The 21,634-nt window shown below is 38.3% G+C and overlaps 1 protein-coding gene across 1 annotated transcript; it reads left to right on the top strand.

Annotated features, from left to right (window-relative positions):
- The first annotated feature begins 10,022 nt into the window (after nt 1-10,022).
- On the top strand, nt 10,023-11,315 carry LOC137811783 (polygalacturonase inhibitor 1). Its single transcript, XM_068613614.1, has one exon. It carries the CDS (start codon nt 10,163-10,165, stop codon nt 11,189-11,191), a length of 1,029 nt encoding a protein of 342 aa, XP_068469715.1. The 5' UTR covers nt 10,023-10,162; the 3' UTR covers nt 11,192-11,315.
- The last annotated feature ends 10,319 nt before the right edge of the window (nt 11,316-21,634 follow it).

Here is a 21,634-nt window from a genome sequence, read left to right as displayed (position 1 = left end):
TAGAGACCATTTTAGAAACTAAAAAAAAGTTTGGTTTTCTAAATTAGTTTATATTATTGTTAAATAATTTTTAAATTAGTATCTAATGGTTTTAACTACCAATTATAATGTATTCTCTTAAAATTTTGTATTTTCTGATATTATTTGGATTCGGAAGTGAAATTGAAAAAGTTGATTTGAGATGATGGGAAGAAAAAATATAATAAAAAGTTAAATTTGATTGAAGTAAACTTTTCTAAATATTAAAATGTACAAGTAGTATTTTTAAATATTTTTTATAATTATAATTATTTTTTATATTCAAAATAATATTCATAATTTTTTTACTTGATTTTTTTTTAAAAATATTGTAAAGTAGTATTTTTAAATATTCTTCATACTTTTAATTATTTTATAAATTCAAAATAATATTATAAAAAAAATTACTTATCTTTTCGAAAACAAATTCGATACTATATGTGTTGACTTTTCCACATATTAAAACGTACAAGTAATATTTTTAAATCTTTAACTATTTTTTATAGTTATAATTATTTTTTAAATATTAAAACGTACAACTAGTATTTATTATACGTATCAACGTCAGTTTTACAAATTAAATTTAAATTGTTCTCAAACTAGTTTGAAGACTGGGAGAACTATTGTCTTCGAATGTCGCTCGGTCACTCCTCCTCCTATCTTTCTCGTGGAACGGCTCCTCAGGCTGGTGGGGTACCTGCAGATGGCACTCCAACGCTCAAGTCAGTGGGATATCGTATTCGGCTGGTTAGAATACTGTAGATAATGACGTACTTTCTTCCTTGGAATGCGTGATATTTATATTACCTTGATGAGCCCTTGCTGTTGGGTCGGATTAGGAGGTTGTTTAGCGATTAGGGTTGGATTAGGTTGTTTCCTAACCAAGGGTTAGCCTTTGCTAACCTGGTCAACCTTTGACTTGAGCACCTTATATCGGTCGGCCACATATGTCACGTGGTCGACCTCGTACCTTAAAGTAGGGTCTTGTTGCGTGGGTTGACCGGGTCTATGGACCGGTCGGTCATCCGTGTACAGTTGCCCCCCAAGCTCGAGAGGTGGTACAACCGAAGAGTCTGAAGAATGGGCCCCGGGCGGATTATGTAATGATGGGTGAAGTGATGTTTTGGGGGCGCCTGAGCGATTGACGTGACGCGCATTTATGAGGGGTTTTTCTGCGCGCCTAATGACGTGAACTGTTGGATCAAGCAAATCCAACGGTTGAGATTTTTGCGACGGTTGGAATTCTAAGGTCCTCCCGGGCTATTAATAGGGGCTAGGAACAGTGGTGCTTCACGTGTTATCTTTGTTTGAGCTTCGATACTCTGAAACGATCCGACCGATCCCCCGTTGCCTTCCTCGTTCGTCTAAAGGTTAGTCATGTCTACTCATTCACGTCCGGCTTCCTCCTCTAAATCTCCCCCTTCTTGTTCGTCGTCGTCGTCGTCCTCTTCCTCTTCTTCTTCTTCTTTGGTGAGGGTTGACACTAGCAACATGTCGGACCGGCCGCGTCTTCACGTAGGCCCCGACTGGGTTGATCCCCGAGTGTGTGAGGTGTCGTCTTCTTTCTACACCGACACCTCCGTTGCTGATTTCTTGAACGAGGTTCCTGTTTTGAAGGCTTCGGTCGAGGAATCTTTGTTGGCGTTCGGTCCCTGTTCTTTGGAAGACCGTGTGTATAGGGAGCGGTCATCTACCGAGCCCCCTTTCTTTTTTATGTATAGTTGCCTTTTTGAGGACCTTCATGTGTCCCTTCCCTTTGATGCCTTTACGGCCGGGGTCCTTAAGGAGCTTAACGTGGCTCCAACTCAGCTTCATCCCAACTCGTGGACGTCCATGCAAGCATTTCGCATTGTTTGTCGGACGTTCGGGTTGCGTCCTCTTCCTTCTTACTTTCTCCACTTCTATTCGTCGTACCCAGCTAAACTTATCAACCAAGGGTTCGGTCGGGTTGTGGCGATATGTTAATTTATAAAATCAACCAAGTCACTATGACGAACTTGATCGAATTAAAATGAAACAAGCCGTGTGACGAGTTCGACTCGAACAAGACCAACCGTCGCCTAAGTTTAACTAAGGCCGGTCGGTATTGTTTTAACTGTTTGTTGTTGAAGTCATGTGCCACTTAATTTAATTGAAGTAAAGACCCAGTGTGTGGGAGTGTGCCGGTTGGGGCTACGTTTTTGCCAAACCGTGTGTGCTTCGGGAGGGTATGCCGGTTAGGGCTACATCCTGGCCGAGCTAGATACGGGTTTCAGGAGGGTATACCGGTTAAGGCTACATCCTGACCGAACCGTGTGGGTTGCGGGAGGGTATGCCGGTTAGGGCTACATTCTGACTGAACCGTGTGTGTCATTCGTTGTATACACCATGTATGAAACGCCTCGTTAAAACCTCTTCGACCGATGGATAGGTCGGGCGAGGAAAGAGTGCATGTATTTTATTCATGCTTAGCTGAAATAAAACTTTAGGTGCGTGGCATTCCACATCCTAGGTACAATTTTTCCCGATAGATGCTCCAAGTGATAAGCCCCCCCTCTCCTACTTCTCGGATTCGGAATGGTCCTTCCCAGTTTGATGAGAACTTGTCGTCCGACTTCCTAGCGTTGTTGCGCATTCTCCAGACGAGGTCGCCTTGGTGGAAGCTTCTAAGCTGGACTTTCGAGTTGTACCTTCTTGACGCTCGAAGCTTGGATGCTGCCTCTCGTATTTTGCTTTTGTCTCGAAGCTCGTTCAAGAGGTCGAGGCCGACCGCCAGACTTTCCTTGTTGAGGGATATTTCGAAGAATTGGCGTCGGATGGATGGCTCCCCGACCTCCACCGGTATCATGGCCTCGGTACCGTATGTGAGGCTGTAGGGGGTTTCTTGTGTGGTGGATTGCGGGGTGCAACGGTATGCCCATAGGACCTCGGGCAGCTCCTCTGTCCATCTTCCCTTTGCAGTGCCGAGCCTCTTTCTTAGTTCGTTTAATAAGACCTTGTTGGCTGCTTCGACGGAGCTTGTGAGGGATTTGATATCGAGGTCGTTGTAGAAAGTCATGAGGCCTTGGTCGATGAACTGTCGGCCGTTATTGGAGACTATCGAGTGTGGTATGCCGAATCGGCACACTATGTTCTTCCACACGAAATTTTGGACATTTCGAGCAGTGATGGTGGCTAGGGGTTCGGCCTCTATCCACTTGGTGAAGTAGTCTACCGCGACTAGCAAGTGCTTCGTTTGGCCTTTGCCTGGTGAGAATGGGCCGATGATGTCCATCCCTCACATGGCGAACGACCAAGGTGATGTCATGCTATGCAGTTCTTCTGGTTTTCGATGGTGGAGGGGGCCAAACTCTTGGCATTTTTGGCATTTCTTGACATAGTCGGCGCTATCTCCATGAACGATCGGCCAATAGTACCCCGCACGGATGACCTTGGCCGCCATCGTTCGGGCCCCGAAGTGGCTCCCGCACACTCCCTCGTGGATTTCCTGTAGCACGTATTGTGATTGTTCTTTGGTGAGGCATTTTAGGAGTGGTGTTGAGTACCCTCTACGGTATAGGTCTTGGCCGATCATGGTATATCGTGCGCACTTCCGTCGGGTGCTTTTTTCTTCCCTCGGTTGGCATGTTCCGTGTTGTAGGTATTGGGTGATCGAAGTCCTCCATGTGTGAGTCTCGGTGACCGTCATGTATTCGGCATCACCGACGCTCGGTTGTGTTAATCGCATTTGGACGACCGATCGGTGATGGCCTTGTTTTTTAGAGGATGCCAGGCGTGAGAGTGCATCGGCACGCTCGTTTTCCTGTCGTGGTATGTGCTCGACCACGACCGTGTCGAACTTTGCTATCGCGTTGCAAACCGTGTGATAGTATCGCTGAAGGAGGGGCTCCTTGACTTCAAATTCTCCTTTAATTTGGCCGACGACCAGCTAGGAGTCGCTCTTACATGTGACCTCTCGCGCGCATAGGTCGTTTGCTAAGTTGAGGCCGGCCAGTATTGCCTCGTACTCTGCCTGATTGTTCGTTGCTTTGAAGGAGAACTGGAGGGCTTGCTTAATCAATAAGTCCCCAGGCCCCTCGAGGACGACCCTGGTGCCACAAGCTGTTTTATTAGATGAGCCGTCCACGTAGAGGACCCACTTGGCCGAGGTTTCTGGGTTTTTGGGGAGCTCGGCGACAAAATCCGCCAAGCATTGGGATTTGATGGCACCTCTTGGTTCGTACTTGATGTCAAACTCTGAAAGCTCGACCGACCAGCCTATCATCTGTCCTGCAAGGTTGGGTTTAGATAAAATTTTGTATATAGGATAGTTGGTCCTTACCCTGATTTCATGGTTCTGGAAGTATGGGCGCATCCTCCTTGCGGTCAGCACCAAGGCTAGTGCTACTTTCTCTATCATTTGGTACCTGGTTTCGGCTGCGTGAAGCGTCCGGTTGACAAAGTATACCGGGTATTCTTCGTGATCCACTTCTTGGACAAGGGCGGCGTTGACCACTTCCTCTGATATGGCCAAGTAGACTATGATGGGTAGGTCCAGACGTGGCTTTTTGATGACGGTCGGCGACGACAGGAATGTTTTGAGCTGGCCGAAGATTTGTTCACATTCCTCGTTCCAACTGAATTTTGAAGTTTTGCGGAGCATTGTGGCTATTGGCCTGATCTGCTCAGCGAGGCGGGGGACGAATCTGGAAAGTGCTGTTAGCCGGCCGAGTAGCTGCTGAATTTCTTTCAAGTTTTTCGGGCTTCTCATTTCCGTTATGGCCTTGCATTTGTCAGGGTTCGCTTTGATCCCTCTGTGGGTGAGCATGAAGCCAATGAATTTCCCACCTTCTACGCCGAACGCACACTTCTCAGGGTTGAGGCGCATGTTGATTCTTCTCAAAGCGTCAAAGACTTCTTATAGGTCTTTTATGTGTTGGCTGCACGAGTCGGATTTTACCACGATGTCATCTACGTACACCTCAACGCTTTTGCCGATCATCCCTTTGAAGATCTTGTCCATGAGCCTCTGGTAGGTGGCTCCGGCGTTCTTTAGGCCGAACGGCATTACCTTGTAGAAGTAGTTGGCGCCGTCCGTCGTAAAAGCTGTTTTGCCTCTATCACTATGGTGCATGCTTATCTAGTTGTAGCCAGAGTAGGCGTCCAGAAAGCTCAGTATCTTGTGACCGGCCGCTCCATTCACCAGCTGGTCGATGTTGGGAAGGGGGTATAAGTCTTTGTGGCACGCTTTGTTGAGGTCTTTATAGTCTACACACATCCGCCATTTGCCGCTTGACTTTTTGACCATCACAACGTTGGCCAGCCAAGTGGAGTATCGTGCTTCGGCGATAAAGCCGACTTTTAGGAGCTTCTCAGCCTCGCTTCTGGCCGCCAGTCGCTTGTCCTCTCCGTAGTTTCTTTTCTTTTGTGCTACCGAGCGCGCTTCTTTATACATTGAAAGGCGATGGGTGATGATGTCCGGGTGGACTCCCGGTATGTCGGCCGTTGTCCAGGCAAAGAGATCTACATTCCTCTTGAGGGTTCGGTGAATGAAATCCGCATCAGCGACGGCCATTGCCGTGCCGATGCTCGTGTATCGGTCCTCCCCATCGAGTTCGGCCCGGCGCAGCTCGTCCTTGGCTTCGAGTCCTTGCTCAAATTCTCTTGGATCCAGATCTGCCATGGTGATGGCTTTCTTTGGTTGCGGTGAGTACCGGTGGGGGCTTCTTCCACGGCCGACAATCTTTCGTCTGGTGAGCGGCTGCTGCTGGACTTCTGTTGTGTAGGTTCAACTCGTATGCTTTCGGCGTAGCATTCTCGGGCGACTTTTTGGTCTACGTGGATCGTCAAGATGTCGCCTGAGAGGGAAGGGAATTTCATTGCTCAGTGGGGCGTGGAGACGATCGCTCCGAGCTTGTTGAGGGATGACCTGCCGAGGAGGATGTTATAGGACGGGTTGGCGTTTATGACCAAGTATCTGATCTTGAGGGTTTTGCTAGCCCCTTCAAGGCCGAACGTTGTGTATAGCTCTATGTAACCCTTCGTTCATACGCGTTCCCCAGAAAAACCGACCACGTGGTCGTTGTAGGGCATCATTTCCTCCTCCGGGATTCTCATGGCTTTGAAGGTCTTCCAGTATAATATATCGACCGAACTTCCTTGGTCTACAAGGGTTTTCTTGATCGTGAAGTTGTCGATATTGACCGATATCACCATTGGGTCGTCCTGTGTTGGGTTTATCCCCTTGAAATCTTCATCTGTGAACGTAATCGGTGGCATCCTCGGCCGGGCGGAGACGAAGTTTACTTGGTGGACGGCCCGTAGGTGCTTCTTGCGTGCGTTGTTGGAACTGCCTCCGCCAGCGAACCCTCCTGCTATGGTGTTGATTACCTCTCGGCCCCTACGAGTGTCGGATTGCGGGGCGTCGTCCCTTCGGTCTTCGCGCCTATCACCCTCTCGTGGACCTGGGGGGGTTCAGTCTCTTCTCCTAAGCGTTTGCTCTTTGAATGGGGAGCGGCGCGCTTCTCGGGTTCCACGCACAAAGCGTCTGAGGTGCCCGACCTGAATGAGCTCTTCTATTTTGTCTTTCAGGGCTTGGCATTCTTTGGTGGAGTGGCCGGTATTCTTGTGGTACCGACACCTTTTGCTGCGGTCGGCATTTTCTGGACTCAAGGCCTTTCGGGGTGGTGGTATCAACTCGGCACTTAGGACCTCTTGCAAAATTTTGCTCCTATCCGCGTTCAGAGGCGTGTAGCGGGAGAAGCGGGCTCCTCGGTTGTCCCTTTTTGGTCTCGGCCAGTCCGTGACCTTCCTTGTCGTTCCCTGTCCTCCTTCTTTTCTCCACTTGCCTAGGCCCGGGCGTTGTTCCTGAATTCGCGAAGTTCCTCTAGCTGCATGAATTTCGGCGCTCGGCATCTGAGGTCATCGAGGTTGGTTGTAGGCTGCATACACAGGTTGTCGGCAAACGGGCCGGGTCTAAGGGAGGTCAGCATGTGGTGCATTGCCACCTCAAGGTTGAGGTTGCGAATGCTCATAGCGGTCTTCCTGAATCGATCGATGAACGTTCTGAGGGACTCTCTCTTCTCTTGGCAAATGCCGACCAGCGCTATGGATGTTAGATGGTGGGGGCGGCTTGTTGCAAACTGGACATCGAATTTTGCTATCAGGGTCTCGAAGCAATCTATCGAGTTCGCAGGGAGTTTGGTGAACCAACTCAGAGCGCCTCCCTTTAGGGAGGTGGGGAAGACTCGGCAAAAGACCGTGTCGTCCGTGGTGTACAGGCTCATGTGTGTTGTGTATGCGTCCACGTGCTTGTCGGGGTCGTTCGTCCCATCGTACCGGTCCCTGTTGAAGCCTTTCCATTTGTCCAGTAGGGGGGTATCCATGACGCGGTCAGTAAAGGGATGACGCCGGTCCGGGTCCGCCGTGCCAGTAGTGTTGGTTGTTTTGCTAGGATGGGACTCCCCATCCATCTCCAGAGTAAAGTCATTTTTCGTTTCTTTTTCAGCCTGGAGGCCGGCGCCGGTGGCATAGGACTTGCCGACCTGGTTGGTCATGGCGAGGGACGGCACCCCTTCGACCAGCTTCTTCATTCGTTTTTTTTCTTTTTGGAGGTTTTTGATTTCCTCCTCGTTCTTCTTAGCGGCCTCCTCATGCGCCTTCTTCATCTCTGCTAACTCCTTATGAAGGGCCATCATCATTGCCGTTTGGTCCGCCTCGGTCATGCTTGCCATGCTGCGGGTTGATACCATCTACTGCTGTGGTTTCTTCTGGCTCTCCTCGGCCCCACGGTGGGCGCCAATTGTTCTCGAACTAGTTTGGGGACTGGCAGAACTATTGTCTTCGGATGTCGCTCGGTCAGTCGTGTCTCACTCCTCCTCCTATCTTCCTCGCCGAACGACTCCTCAGGCTGGTGGGGTACCTGCAGATGGCACTCCAACGCTCAAGTCAGTGGGGTATCGTATTCGGCTGGTTAGAATACTGTAGATAATGACGTACCTTCTTCCTTGAAATGCGTGATATTTATATTACCTTGATGGGCCCTTGCTGTTGGGCCGGATTAGGGGGTTGTTTAACGATTAGGGTTGGATTAGGTTGTTTCCTAACCAAGGGTTAGCCTTTGCTAACCGCATCAACCTTTGACTTGAGCACCTTATATCGGTCGGCCACATATGTCACGTGGTCGACCTCGTACCTTAAAGTAGGGTCTTGTTGCGTGGGTTGACCGGGTCTATGGACCGGTCGGTCATCCCAGTACATAAATAAATTTTAATATCATAATAAACTCTACTTAGTATTATTATTTTAAAAATATTTATGTTTTTAAACGTAATTATCATTAAAATCATTATGCCATTAGATTGTGTCAAATAATATACTTATTCAACGAAAATAAATTACCTAATTATTATTATATATTTTTTATATATATAAAAATAAAAAATAAATAATTATTCATTCCGCCAAACCAAAAACAAATTGTATATATACATAAATCAAATCACAACACAAATAAAAATGAAAAACAAAATAAATAATTATTAAAAATGGAAGGATAATTGATTTTGCTGGGTGATAATCGATTATCCTTCATAATAAATGTGTAAAACTGCTTTTTCTTTATTCAAACATTGATTCTCCATAAATCTTAAGTGTTTCTCACATCACAACATCAATTCTGAATTTTCGTTTGTGTTTCTGAGTGAACCAGTTCACCGCATCCACGATCACCGACACCACTGACCAACGACGACCACCAACTGCATACCACACCGAGTCATACCCATTGACCACCACAAACGGACCACCACCGGGAGAGTCACACACCACCACGACCAACTTGCACCACACACTATCAACCTACAAGGACCTTTCACCAAGTCCAAACTCTTCCGAGCACATTCAGCTCCTTCCTCAACTCAATGCATTTAGAACACAGACCTTCCCTCACTCTCCTCCCACTATTTATTATTCCATTCATTCATATCAACCACCACTTTTATGATAGTCAAAGAGTTAGGAAATCTCTACTGTATGAGAATCTTCCTGTGCATGGAATATTAATATTGGTGAATGACATGTTTTATTTGAAAAAACAAATAATAAGATGGGAAAACCACTTTTTAGTTGTGATTTTATCTGCAAATCACTTCACAGCAAAACCAAATTGGCTATATTTGTACCTTTCTTCCCCACCTATTTCTCATGAATTGTAGAATACAAACACAAACATCATTTCTTTTTCTTTTTCTCATGAATTGTAGAATACAAACACAAACATCATTTATTTTTCTTTTTGTCAAATACTGGATAAAAAAAAGTAAGTAAAAAATTAGGATGGCAAAGTGGACATGCAAATTAACTCGCGACCCGTTAGTAAAAAACGCGAAGTGGACTCAGCTTTTCAACCTGCTGACCCGCTTTAACCCGTTCCGCATAACTCAGTCCGTTTTAGCCCGTTTTAAATTTAACAATTTTTAAAGAGGAAAAAATAAAAAACATTTTCATTGATTTTTTTAAAAAAAAAATGAATACAGACCCGTGCACAGACCTGCGAACAGAAAATCTAACCCACGTTGATTATGCAAGCGGCAAGCCTCGCTCGCTTTGCCATCCTACTTAATTTCACCAGTTTTCCCAAGTTTCACCTTGTCTGATGCACGCTGCATTCATTTCAGCTTCTATCATTACGTAACATTGGAGATGCTATCATTGACGCATGCAATAAGTCAATCTGTTCATTGAATAGGCATAAATATGTTCATTTCTTAGTTTTCATCTATACTATCTTTTGAATTCATTATATTTTCAAACGCTTTTAATTTAATTTCTCTTTACTTCTTCCAATTAACTACAAAATATGTCAACTTAGAAACATAAGAGTCAAACTTAGTTAAGATTAACTTATTTTTAAAACTAATTGTTTGCTTTTATTAATTTATTAAAAAGGATTTTGAAAAATAAATAAGTACTTTCTATTTGATTAATTATGCCGACACTTTATATATCAAAATTGTTCCTTCCTTGTTTTGGGTGGCGAAAATTGGTATAAAGTGTTATATTAGGAAAAGAAAAACCTCAATCCAATGACCTTCCTGAACACTTGCACTGGCTGAATTGACTCCTATAAGTCAAATATAGCAGCTTGAAGGATGTAATATAACATCTCACATTATCATCCATTTTTATGACTCAATTCAATATCCCAGTAACCATGTCTTCAAGCTTAAGCATAATTTTGGTCATTCTTGTATCTTTGAGAACTGCACTCTCAGAGCTATGCAACCCACAAGATAAGCAAGCCCTTCTCCAAATCAAGAAAGACCTTGGCAACCCAACCACTCTCTCTTCATGGCTTCCAACCACCGACTGTTGTAACAGAACCTGGCTAGGTGTTTTATGCGACACCGACACCCAAACATATCGCGTCAACAACCTCGACCTCTCCGGCCATAACCTCCCAAAACCCTACCCTATCCCTTCCTCCCTCGCCAACCTCCCCTACCTCAATTTTCTATACATTGGCGGCATCAATAACCTCGTCGGTCCAATCCCCCCCGCCATCGCTAAACTCACCCAACTCCACTATCTCTATATCACTCACACCAATGTCTCCGGCGCAATACCCGATTTCTTGTCACAGATCAAAACCCTCGTCACCCTCGACTTCTCCTACAACGCCCTCTCCGGCACCCTCCCTCCCTCCATCTCTTCTCTCCCCAACCTCGGAGGAATCACATTCGACGGCAACCGAATCTCCGGCGCCATCCCCGACTCCTACGGCTCGTTTTCGAAGCTGTTTACGGCGATGACCATCTCCCGCAACCGCCTCACCGGGAAGATTCCACCGACGTTTGCGAATCTGAACCTGGCGTTCGTTGACTTGTCTCGGAACATGCTGGAGGGTGACGCGTCGGTGTTGTTCGGGTCAGATAAGAACACGAAGAAGATACATCTGGCGAAGAACTCTCTTGCTTTTGATTTGGGGAAAGTGGGGTTGTCAAAGAACTTGAACGGGTTGGATCTGAGGAACAACCGTATCTATGGGACGCTACCTCAGGGACTAACGCAGCTAAAGTTTCTGCAAAGTTTAAATGTGAGCTTCAACAATCTGTGCGGTGAGATTCCTCAAGGTGGGAACTTGAAAAGGTTTGACGTTTCTTCTTATGCCAACAACAAGTGCTTGTGTGGTTCTCCTCTTCCTTCCTGCACTTAACCATTTCCAGATTCGGTAATTATGGATGCATCATGTTTGCCTTTCTATGAACATCAATAATGATACAAGTGTAAAAATAAAAATAAATTTATGATATAATAAACGTCTTGTATCATTATTTTTATCCTAAAGTGAATTATAATATTTGCTGATAAAAAAAAGCTCTCTCTCATAGGTAAGTATATTTTTTAATACATTTGTACTGAAATAACATATTCTCTGTATGTACGTCGTACTTATTTTATGCATTCATTTAATTATACTAAAATAGTTTTAAAAACAATTATTTAGTGAAAACAACTTAAAAAATTAACCTTGCGTTATGAGATAAATTAAAAATATCAAAACTTCATATAATTTGTAACAGGATTTTTAGAAAGTTTTCTCTCGCTCCAATAAATGTATGAAAAATGTTTTTCTTAACTTCCTTTATGCCACAAACACATACTTATACCGTTTTCGTGATATTAATTGACGCAGCAAACATGACATTTGGTGAGGATGTAACACTGACTTTATATTATAATATATGATCTGTAAAATTGGTTATCCGTGTGTCTTTAAGTAGTTACTTATGTGAGACACGCAAAACTGGTTACCCCTGTGTGTAAGTGGTTACTTATGTGACGCTTATGACCACCGACTCTTCATGAAAAAAATTCAATTTTTTTAATAAGAAGCATATATTACATCGGCTAGATGGCTTAACCGGTGTAATAACCCCTACCAGAACTGGTTACCTAGTCACAGGTTCCTCCACATATACTGACACACGCAAAACTGGTTACTCGGGTGTCTGTAAGTGGTTACTTATGTGACGTTTATGGCCACCCAGTATTCATGAAAAAAAATCATTTTTTTTAATAAAAATCATATACTACATCGATTAGATGACTTAACCAATGTAAAAATCATATATTACATCGGTTAGATGACTTAACCAATGTAAAAATCATATATTACATCAGTTAGATGACTTAACCGATGTAATAACTTTACTAGAACTGGCTACCCAGCCACAAGTTCCTCCACATATACTGGCACACGCAAAACTGGTTACCCGTGTGCTTCTAAGTGGTTACCTATGTGACGTTTATGACTTACCCACTCTTTATGAAAAAAATCATTTTTTTAATATGAGCCATATATTACATCAGTTAGATGACTTAACCAATGTAATATGGGTCATTTTGAGTAAAATAAAATAAAATAAAATATATATATATATATATATATATATATATATATTACACCGGTTGTTACTAAGAACCGATGTAGTATATTCTTTTTTTACTCTATTTTGAAGCTCGCGTTGCTCATTCGCACACAATCTCACTCTGTCACGTCATTGCCACGTTTGCAGCGTCAAATGTGTGTTACTGTCATGTATTGCACCGAACATTTTATTTTTAATATATTTGTAGATAAGAAAATAAAAACTCATAAAATAAATATTTATTTTATAGACAATGAATATATTTATATTATATATAATATTTAAATAATCACAATATCAAAGTACATATTTCATAGCAGAGGCAAACATTCCACTGATATCACTACGAGAAAAACATAAAATAGAAACCAATTTTAGAAAGAAAAAAAAATAGTTGATACACTAACTAAATTAGAAACCATTTTAGAAACTAAAAACAAAAATTGGTTTCTATTATTGTTAAATGATTTCTAAATTGGTATCTAATTAGCAACTAATGTTTTAAATACCAATTATTTAGTTTCTAAATTTGGTAGCAAAAACCTTAGTTGTTAATTAGATACCAATTTAGAAACCATTTAACAATAATAGAAACTAATTTAGAAACCAAAATTTTTTTAGTCTCTAAAATGGTCTATAATTTAGTCATTATAGCAACTAATTATTTTTTGTCACTAAAAATTAGTTTTTATTTCATGATTTTCTTGTAATTTATATACTCTAAATCTTATCTAGTTCTCTCACTCTCTTCTCCATGCATTCATTATTTATCTTATCTAACTCAAACAAATCTCATTTGAATCATATAACAAATTAAGATTTGAATTATATTAAGATTTGATGACTATTCAGACCAAATAGAATTATAGATCAAAATCTATATCTACAAATAATACAATATCTATTTCTATAAATAATACAAGGTTTTTTTGTCAAAAAATTAAAATATTTAATACCCAAAATAATAAAATGTGCACCAATCAACACATTACCTGTGGACCAATGAAAACATGCCACGTAACACTTTTTAAAGTTCCTATTCACTAAAAGAAAATCATGAAATAGAAACTAATTTTAGAGACAAAAAATACTTAGTTGCTATAGTGACTAAATTAGAAACCATTTTAAAGACTAAAAAAAATTTTGGTTTCTAAATTAGTTTTTATTATTGTTAAATGGTTTCTAAAATTAGTTTATATTTCATGATTTTCTTGTAGTAATTAGTTTAAAATTAGTTTATATTTTATTATTGTTTTGTTTATATTGATTTTGCATTAACCACTAGACCAGCCAAATTCTTTGGTCATATTATCATTTTTATTATACTTATTATTAATATAATTTATACATATTAATATAATTATTATTAATAATAATAAAATAAATTATACTCATATTATTAAATTATTATTAACATTATTATTAAATTATTATTAACATTATTATTAAATTATTATTAACATTATTATTAATATTATTATTAACATTATTATTAATATTACTAGCGGGAACACAGGCACTCATGTGCCTGTGTATCCGCATTTTTTATTTTTATATAATTATGTTTAATAGTAAAATTGAATAAACAATATTATTATTTACACATCACACTTATATTATTAGTAAAAGTGAAAAAAAAAATACAAAACAATATTAGTGTATAGTACTTGCTCTTATACCTTGAGAGCAAACATCATTTACCTTTCTCACTCTCTTTCCTTTAACATTACTTTGTTAATTTTATTACTTCCATTCTCATTGCTAACATGAATCAAAGTTTTATAATGGAGTTCCCTTAAACCAAAAGTTTAGTCTTCTCACATTCCCCATGTTTTCCAATGGAAAGATGCACACTCATCACCAGGTGATTACAAAATAATAATCTCAAAATATGTAGGAACACACAATTCTCCAAAGGAGACCAAAGGCATAACCCCTTTAATGATAAAAGAAATGCCCAAAAGAATCATGTTGATGCTTTGTTGAGTTTCTTTACACCACAGACTCCTAAAAGTATCGATCTTTTTGACCGTGTAACTCTTGCACCATGTGAAGGCAAATTGTGACGGTCCATTTTCAATGGCATCAATGACCCCAATTACCTTAATTAGAAGTTTTTTTGTCCTGACACCCGACCACCATGAAAAAACATAGTAATTGCTCTTTTTTGCTCTTCTTTTCTGCAAAATGGGAGCACTTCAATTCTGAAAACACAAACGTCCTCTTGTGGAGTAAAGTGTAACCATTCATTGGTTTATGGTTTTTCCACATTCCCATGAGTCTTTGACCTTGGTCTTTGTAACATGGATAGGAAAAGTTGACTATGAATTTTCAATTTCAGTTGGATGAATGACTTACCTTCTTTTGCATTTAGATGCTTCAGTGTCGTGCAAATCTTGTGCTTGTTCGTTTACTTTGTTTGATAGTTTGAGTTCTTTGACATTTTTATGAGGGATATGTTGGGAACATGAAATGATGGGATGAGGGTTTTTATGAACACGGGGTAGAAAAGTTTGAAAATCTCTTTCAATTCATTAAGCACGTTTTGGAAATTTATGAAAATCACAAAGTAAGTCATCTTGTTTAGCACAAAAACCTTGAGAAAGAATGAGATTTGGGTTGTTCATAGTGGTGGCTGGTGCAATGGTGCATCCCACAATAGCTTGCAAATCTCAAGCCATAACGCGGGCAAGTTCTTCATGCAAGTTCTTCCAATTGCAAATCGCATATATATAATAAAATTAAAAGAGATTAAGGAAGAAGAAAGATACAAAGAATAGAGAGAAAAGATAATGAGACCAAAAGATCAATTTGAGAGAGTTTCGATGAAACAAAAAATGGAGAATCGTTGTTAATGGAATGGATTTAGCAATTATTATAAGAAACAAAAAACAATAATTATACACATACTTACGAATTTGCGAGCGCCAACACTGTAGAAGCCATTGAAAAACATGGTTAATTTGATTTCGTAGTTCTTGAAATGAAACGACTTATGATATTTTGAATATGAAAATAGAAAAAAAAAAGGTTTGATTGGTTTATAAACCCTTCAATTATTTAGTTTTAAATTTAAAAACATTTGAAAATTTTGAAATTTCAAAATTTGAAACTTTAAAGAAATTTTCAAATTTCAAAATTTTTGAAAATTTAAAATTTAAAATTTTGAAAATTTAAAATTTGAAGTGTTTCGGAAAAAGCTTTAGGTTCAAAAATTTTAAAATTTTTGAAAATTTAAAATTTAAAAGTTTTTAAAATTTAATTTTTTTTAAAATTTAAAAATTTAAGAATTTTAAACATTTAAAATTTTTGAAGTGTTTAAAAAAGATTTTAGGGTTTGAAAATTTTGAAAATTTAAAATTTAAAAATTTAAAAAGTTTAAAAAAAAAAGAAATGACGCAATGTAAATATTAATGAAATAAAATAAATATTAATATAAGAATAAAATAGAAAAAAAAATTGAAAGTTAAAGAGTCCCATTTATATATAGAAGATATAGATATATAAAGAAATTTTTCTCCTTAAATGTTTTTAAGTATATGTAATTTTTTTTCCTAATTTACTCTCATATCAATATTTTATTTTGTTTTTTTTTTAGTTAATAGAGTAGTTATTAGTTTCTTAAGATTTTAATAAAATATTTATAAAAAATAATTGATAGAGTAGTTACATAACAATTTTTTTGAATTCAAATAAACTAATTGATAGGGTAGTTACAAAATAACTTTTTCGAATTTAAACAAAATAATTAAAAAATACAGTTAATAAATAATTATGAAACATTTTTTAAAATTTAAATAAAATAATTAAGAGTAGTTGATGGAGGAGTTGAGAGATAAAACAATTTTTTGAATCAGGATTGATTTTATAACTTTTTTTTTTATTTTTTGATTTTATCTTTATATTAATAGTATTTCATTTTATTTAAATTTTAAAATTTAAATTTAAAATTTAAAATTCTGAATTTAAAATTTAAAATTTTATATTTCAAATTTCAAATATCAAATTTTAAATTTCAAAAATTCAATTTTCAAATTTCACAATTTTAAATTTTAGTATAGATGAAAAAAAAGCGTATATAAAAAATATCTTTTGAAAATATTTTGAAAATGTGAAAATAAATATATAAAATATCATAATATTTTTTTAAAAATTTTTTATCTAGAGGACAAAAAAATTAAAATATCTTTCTATCAAAGACTTGAATAAAATCAGAATTAAAAGCATAATTAGATAAAATAAAATAAACAGAAACAGAGAAAATGGAAAGAGAGAAACGAAAACTAACATTTTGTATTCAAATAAGAAGAATAACAATGGAGTTTTTCAGTGTTCAGTATATCCTGTTGGGAAAAAACGGGTAATTTTTCCACTAAAACAAAACCCTAACAGAGCTACCCGACAAATAATATTGAATAAATAAAGCGGAATAATAAAAGAGATAAAGAGGAAAAAAAATTGTTAACGGAGTTCGGCCTATTTAGCCTAATCTCCGAGCACAGCAAAAACAACTCACTTTTATTATTATGAGAGAAGATATTACAAATTGGGATATTTAACAGTGAAGGAGGAGAGTTTAATTTATAACCCTCAAACCTCCTCCCAAACAATGAACTCACCGATGTGGGACTTGGGATTAAGCCAAAATCAACAAATCTCCACCTTGGCTTAATTTCAAGTTCCACCTAATACAAATCTTCTCAAAACATAACAAAACAAACTTTGCAGTGCTTCAGATTTGCGCCTCCGGGCGCCAACTTCAAATGTGCAAAATATTAACCAAGTCTAAACAATGTTCAAACTTGGCTCTTGTAACCACCTTGCCTTGTAGCGAACATCTTTATTAGAAAATTCTTCTTTCTTTGCAAATACCCATTTGCACCCAATTGCCTTCTTACCTTTTGGTAATTGTGTCAACTTCCACGTCTTGTTCTTCTTCAAAGACTGCATCTCCTCTTCCATCGCACCTGCCCAATTACCACTCTCTGAACTCAGAATGACTTCTGGGTAAGTGGATGGAATGTCATCAACAACTGGAAGTGCATAGGCAACCATATCCATGAAACGAGCAGGCTTCTGAATATCTCGTCTCTGTCTTCTAACTGCAATTGGCGTTGATTGTTGTTGAGATTCTTGGGTAGGAACCTCTTCCTCATCTGACTCTTCTTCTGCCATAGGAGAGTCACTTGTGGTATTTCGTGTTGGGATCACCACTGTCGGCTCAAACTCCACCTGCTTCCGGACACACTCCACCTGTTGTGGAGTACTATCAGCTCCTTCTGGATTTACCTTCTTTAACATGGCAGATTCATGAAAGGTAACATCCCTCCTGATAATCGTCTTCTTTTTCTCTAGACACCACAAACGGTATCCCTTCACTCCAGGACTAAAGCCCATGAAAAGAGCCTTCTTTGCCCGTGGATCTAACTTTGATTCAATCACATGATAATATGCAATAGAACCAAAAACATGCAAAGAATCATAATCAGTTGCAGGTTTTCCAGACCATACCTCTAACAGGGTTTTGCCATCTATAGCAGATGATGACAAACGATTGACGAGATGTTGAGCGTATGTCACAGCCTCAGCCCAAAACTCTCTGCCTAACTCAGCATTAGACAACATACAACAAACTTTCTCCACAAGTGTCTTGTTCATACGCTCTGACACCCCATTCTGTTGTGGTGTTTTTCTAACAGTGAAGTGCCGAACTATGCCACAATCTTGGCATACATTCAGGAACAGATCACTCTTGTATTCTCCTCCATTGTCTATTTGGAGAACCTTAATCTTCCTTCCTGTCTGGTTTTCAACTTCAGCTTTCCACTTAAGGAAAATTTCAAACACATCATTTTTGTTCTTCATAGTAAACACCCAAACTCTCCTGGAAAAATCATCCACAAAAGTGACAAAATAATGTCTACCTCCGATTGACGGAGTCTTGGCAGGTCCCCACACATCTGAATGCACATAATCCAGAATACCCTTGGTATTGTGAATTGCAGTGCCAAACTTCACTCTTCGTTGTTTTCCCAGAACACAATGCTCACAAAATTCAAGTTTGCAAGCCTTCGTACCTTTCAACAATCCCTGCTTGGTAAGAATTTGCAAGGATTTTTCTCCAGCATGTCCCAACCTCATATGCCACAACTTCGCTGCCTCAGCATCCTTCTTAGAGCTAGAAGTTGCTGTCGCTACTGTCCCCACCACTGTACTACCTTGATAGTAATACAAATTGTTCTTCATCACGCCTTTCAACATCACTAGTGCTCCTAAAGTTGCTTTAAGAATTCCATCTCACATTGTCACGACTAGGCCTTTAGATTCTAAAGCCCCCAATGAGATGAGATTCTTCTTCAACTTTGGCACGTACCGTACATCCCGCAAAATTCTGGTGGATCCATCATGATTCCGCAGCTTGATTGAACCTATTCCGACTGTCTTACATGGATTATCATTACCCATGTAAACAACTCCGCCATCGAGTTCTTGAAATTCAAAGAACCAATCTCGAACGGGACACATATGATAAGTACAACCTGAATCCAATATCCACTCATCTGGATACGATGATGCTGAAAGCGAGACAATTAAAGAGATATCTGATTCCACATCACTTTTGCATTCTGCAACATTTACATCTTGCGGAACCTTCTCTTCCTTCTGCAGTTTTGGACAGTCTTTCTTCCAGTGTCCTTTCTCATGACAGAAAGCACACTCATCTTTGGCAACGACTCAACCTTTAGACTTAGACATCCCTCTTCTCTCCTTTGTTTGGCTTTGCTGACGACCTCTTATCACCAATGCTTCTTCTGATGTCGTTGATTTGGTTCTCATCTTATCCTGCTTTCTTAATTCATGACTATATAAAGCAGAACAAACAGCATCTAATGACACATTCTCCTTCCCGTGAAGGAGCGTAGTCTCCAAATGTTCAAATTCATCAGAAAGAGATGATAACAACATCAAAGCCAAATCCTCATCCTCAAACTTCACATCTAAATTCAACAGGTATGCTACTAATTGATTAAACATAGTGATGTGTGCATTCATAGTAGTACCTTGTTGGTAGTCAAATTGGAACAACCTTTTTTTCATCAAGAGCTTGTTCTGACCACTCTTCTTCAGAAACTTGTCCTCCAATGCCTTCCACAGTTTGTGTGCAGAAGTCTCGTTTTTTACAGCGTACTTCTGCTCTCTGGACAGGTAGGATCGAATAGTTCCGCATGCTAACCGGTTGATGATACTCCAGTCTTTCTCCTCTACCTCTTTTGGTTTCTCTCCTTCAATAGCAAAATCAAGACCCTGCTGAAAAAGAGAGTCCAAGACCTCTCCTTGCCACATGCTAAAATGTCCAGTGCCATCAAATATTTCCACCGCCAATTTCAAAGTGGACACTGGGAACCTCGACCATGATGACGAGGAGCCTGACACTCTGGATACATTCTTCGCTTCTTCTTCTTGATTTGCCATTACAAACTCAAAATATAATATTCAATATTACAAATAATTTCAAACAACCCAAGGCGAACCTTCGGCTCTTGATACCACTTGTTGGAAAAAACGGGTAATTTTCCCACTAAAACAAAACCCTAACAGAGCTACCCGACAAATAATATTGAATAAATAAAGCGGAATAATAAAAGAGATAAAGAGGAAAAAACACACCCGAAAATTGTTAACGGAGTTCGGCCTGTTTAGCCTAATCTCTGAGCACAGCAAAAACAACTCACTTTTATTATTATGAGAGAAGATATTACAAATTTGGATATTTAACAGTGAAGGAGAAGAGTTTAATTTATAACCCTCAAACCTCCTCCCAAACAATGAACTCACCGATGTGGGACTTGGGATTAAGCCAAAATCAACATATCCATCTCCCGAAACTTTCTAATGCGCATCCCCTTTTCTTCCTAATCCTTCCTTTCTCATATACTAACCCTTTTCACTTCCACATACGTAGTTTTATCGGGTACGTTTTTTTTTATCTTTCAATTTTTTATTCAATGAACAAAATCCTACGATTTTTATTTGTTTGTTTTTCTTTAATAGTTCTATTTGTTTGTGTTTTGTGTGAGCACAATAATTACAATATTGTCATCATACAATGCCAAAGACATGCATAAATGAATAAAAAATAAAAGTAAAATCAGACATTGCATTTTCATCTTCTACTTTATATTTGAAAACCATACTTACGGAATGGTTTCGTGGTTCTGGAACGGAAGTGCGACTTCTTCTAGTAATTTGAATATGAAAATAGAAAGTTTGATGGGATAAAAGTGAAAATGATATGGAGAAAGTTTGATGTGATAAAAGTGAAGATGAACAGAAGAAAAAGATGCAATTGGACAATGCTCCTGAACAAATCTCACTTTACAAATATTTAGTTTTAAATTTAAACTCTTTGAGATATAAAATTTAAACTCTTCACAAAATAACAAATAAGATAAGATATAAAGATAAAAATAAAATTTAAATAAAATAATATGGTAGTTAAGAGGGGAATCTCCTTTATATATAGGTATAGATTATTAATATTATTATTAACATTATTATTAATATTATTATTAACATTATAATTAATATTATAATTAAAATTATAATTAATATTATAATTAACATTATAATTAACATTATTATTAACATTATTATTAACATTATAAGTAACATTATTATTAATATTATTATTAATATTATTAATATTATTATACATATTATTAATATTATTAGTATTAATATAATATTTAATAAATTTAATATTATTATCATCAATTTAATAAATTTAATTTAACTAATTTATATCATAATTTCAAAAATAAAATAGTTATGACAATATATAAATAAAATAAATTTAAAATAAATAATATTTAAAATAAACAAATATTTTATATAACATTTAAATATATATTTTATTTTACTCAATTAATTTTAAATCAAACGCTTATTTAATTTAATAAATCTAATTTAATTAATTTATATTTAAAAGTGATAAATTAAATAATTTATTATAACAGTAAAGAAATAATTCTAAAATAAATATAATAAAGAATTAAATATTAAAATATTTATTATACATTAAAAATATTTAAATTTTAAAATTCTAAACATGCGTGGGCTATAGCGGACGCATATGCGTGGGTTCTGTGGGCAACGCAAAACGGGCGCATATGCGTGGGCCGCGGTCGACGCAAAACCGACGCCTATGCGTGGCCGCGGCCAACGCA

This window comes from Phaseolus vulgaris, chromosome 2, assembly GCF_000499845.2.
Source record: "Phaseolus vulgaris cultivar G19833 chromosome 2, P. vulgaris v2.0, whole genome shotgun sequence".
Taxonomy (NCBI): Eukaryota; Viridiplantae; Streptophyta; class Magnoliopsida; order Fabales; family Fabaceae; genus Phaseolus; species Phaseolus vulgaris.
Note: the sequence above shows the minus strand (reverse complement) of the source record. Positions and strands in the feature narration are given on the sequence as shown.

Excerpts from the sequence above, each read along its gene's own strand:
- LOC137811783 (XM_068613614.1), top strand. The coding sequence starts at position 10,163 with ATGACTCAATTCAATATCCCAGTAACCATGTCTTCAAGCTTAAGCATA.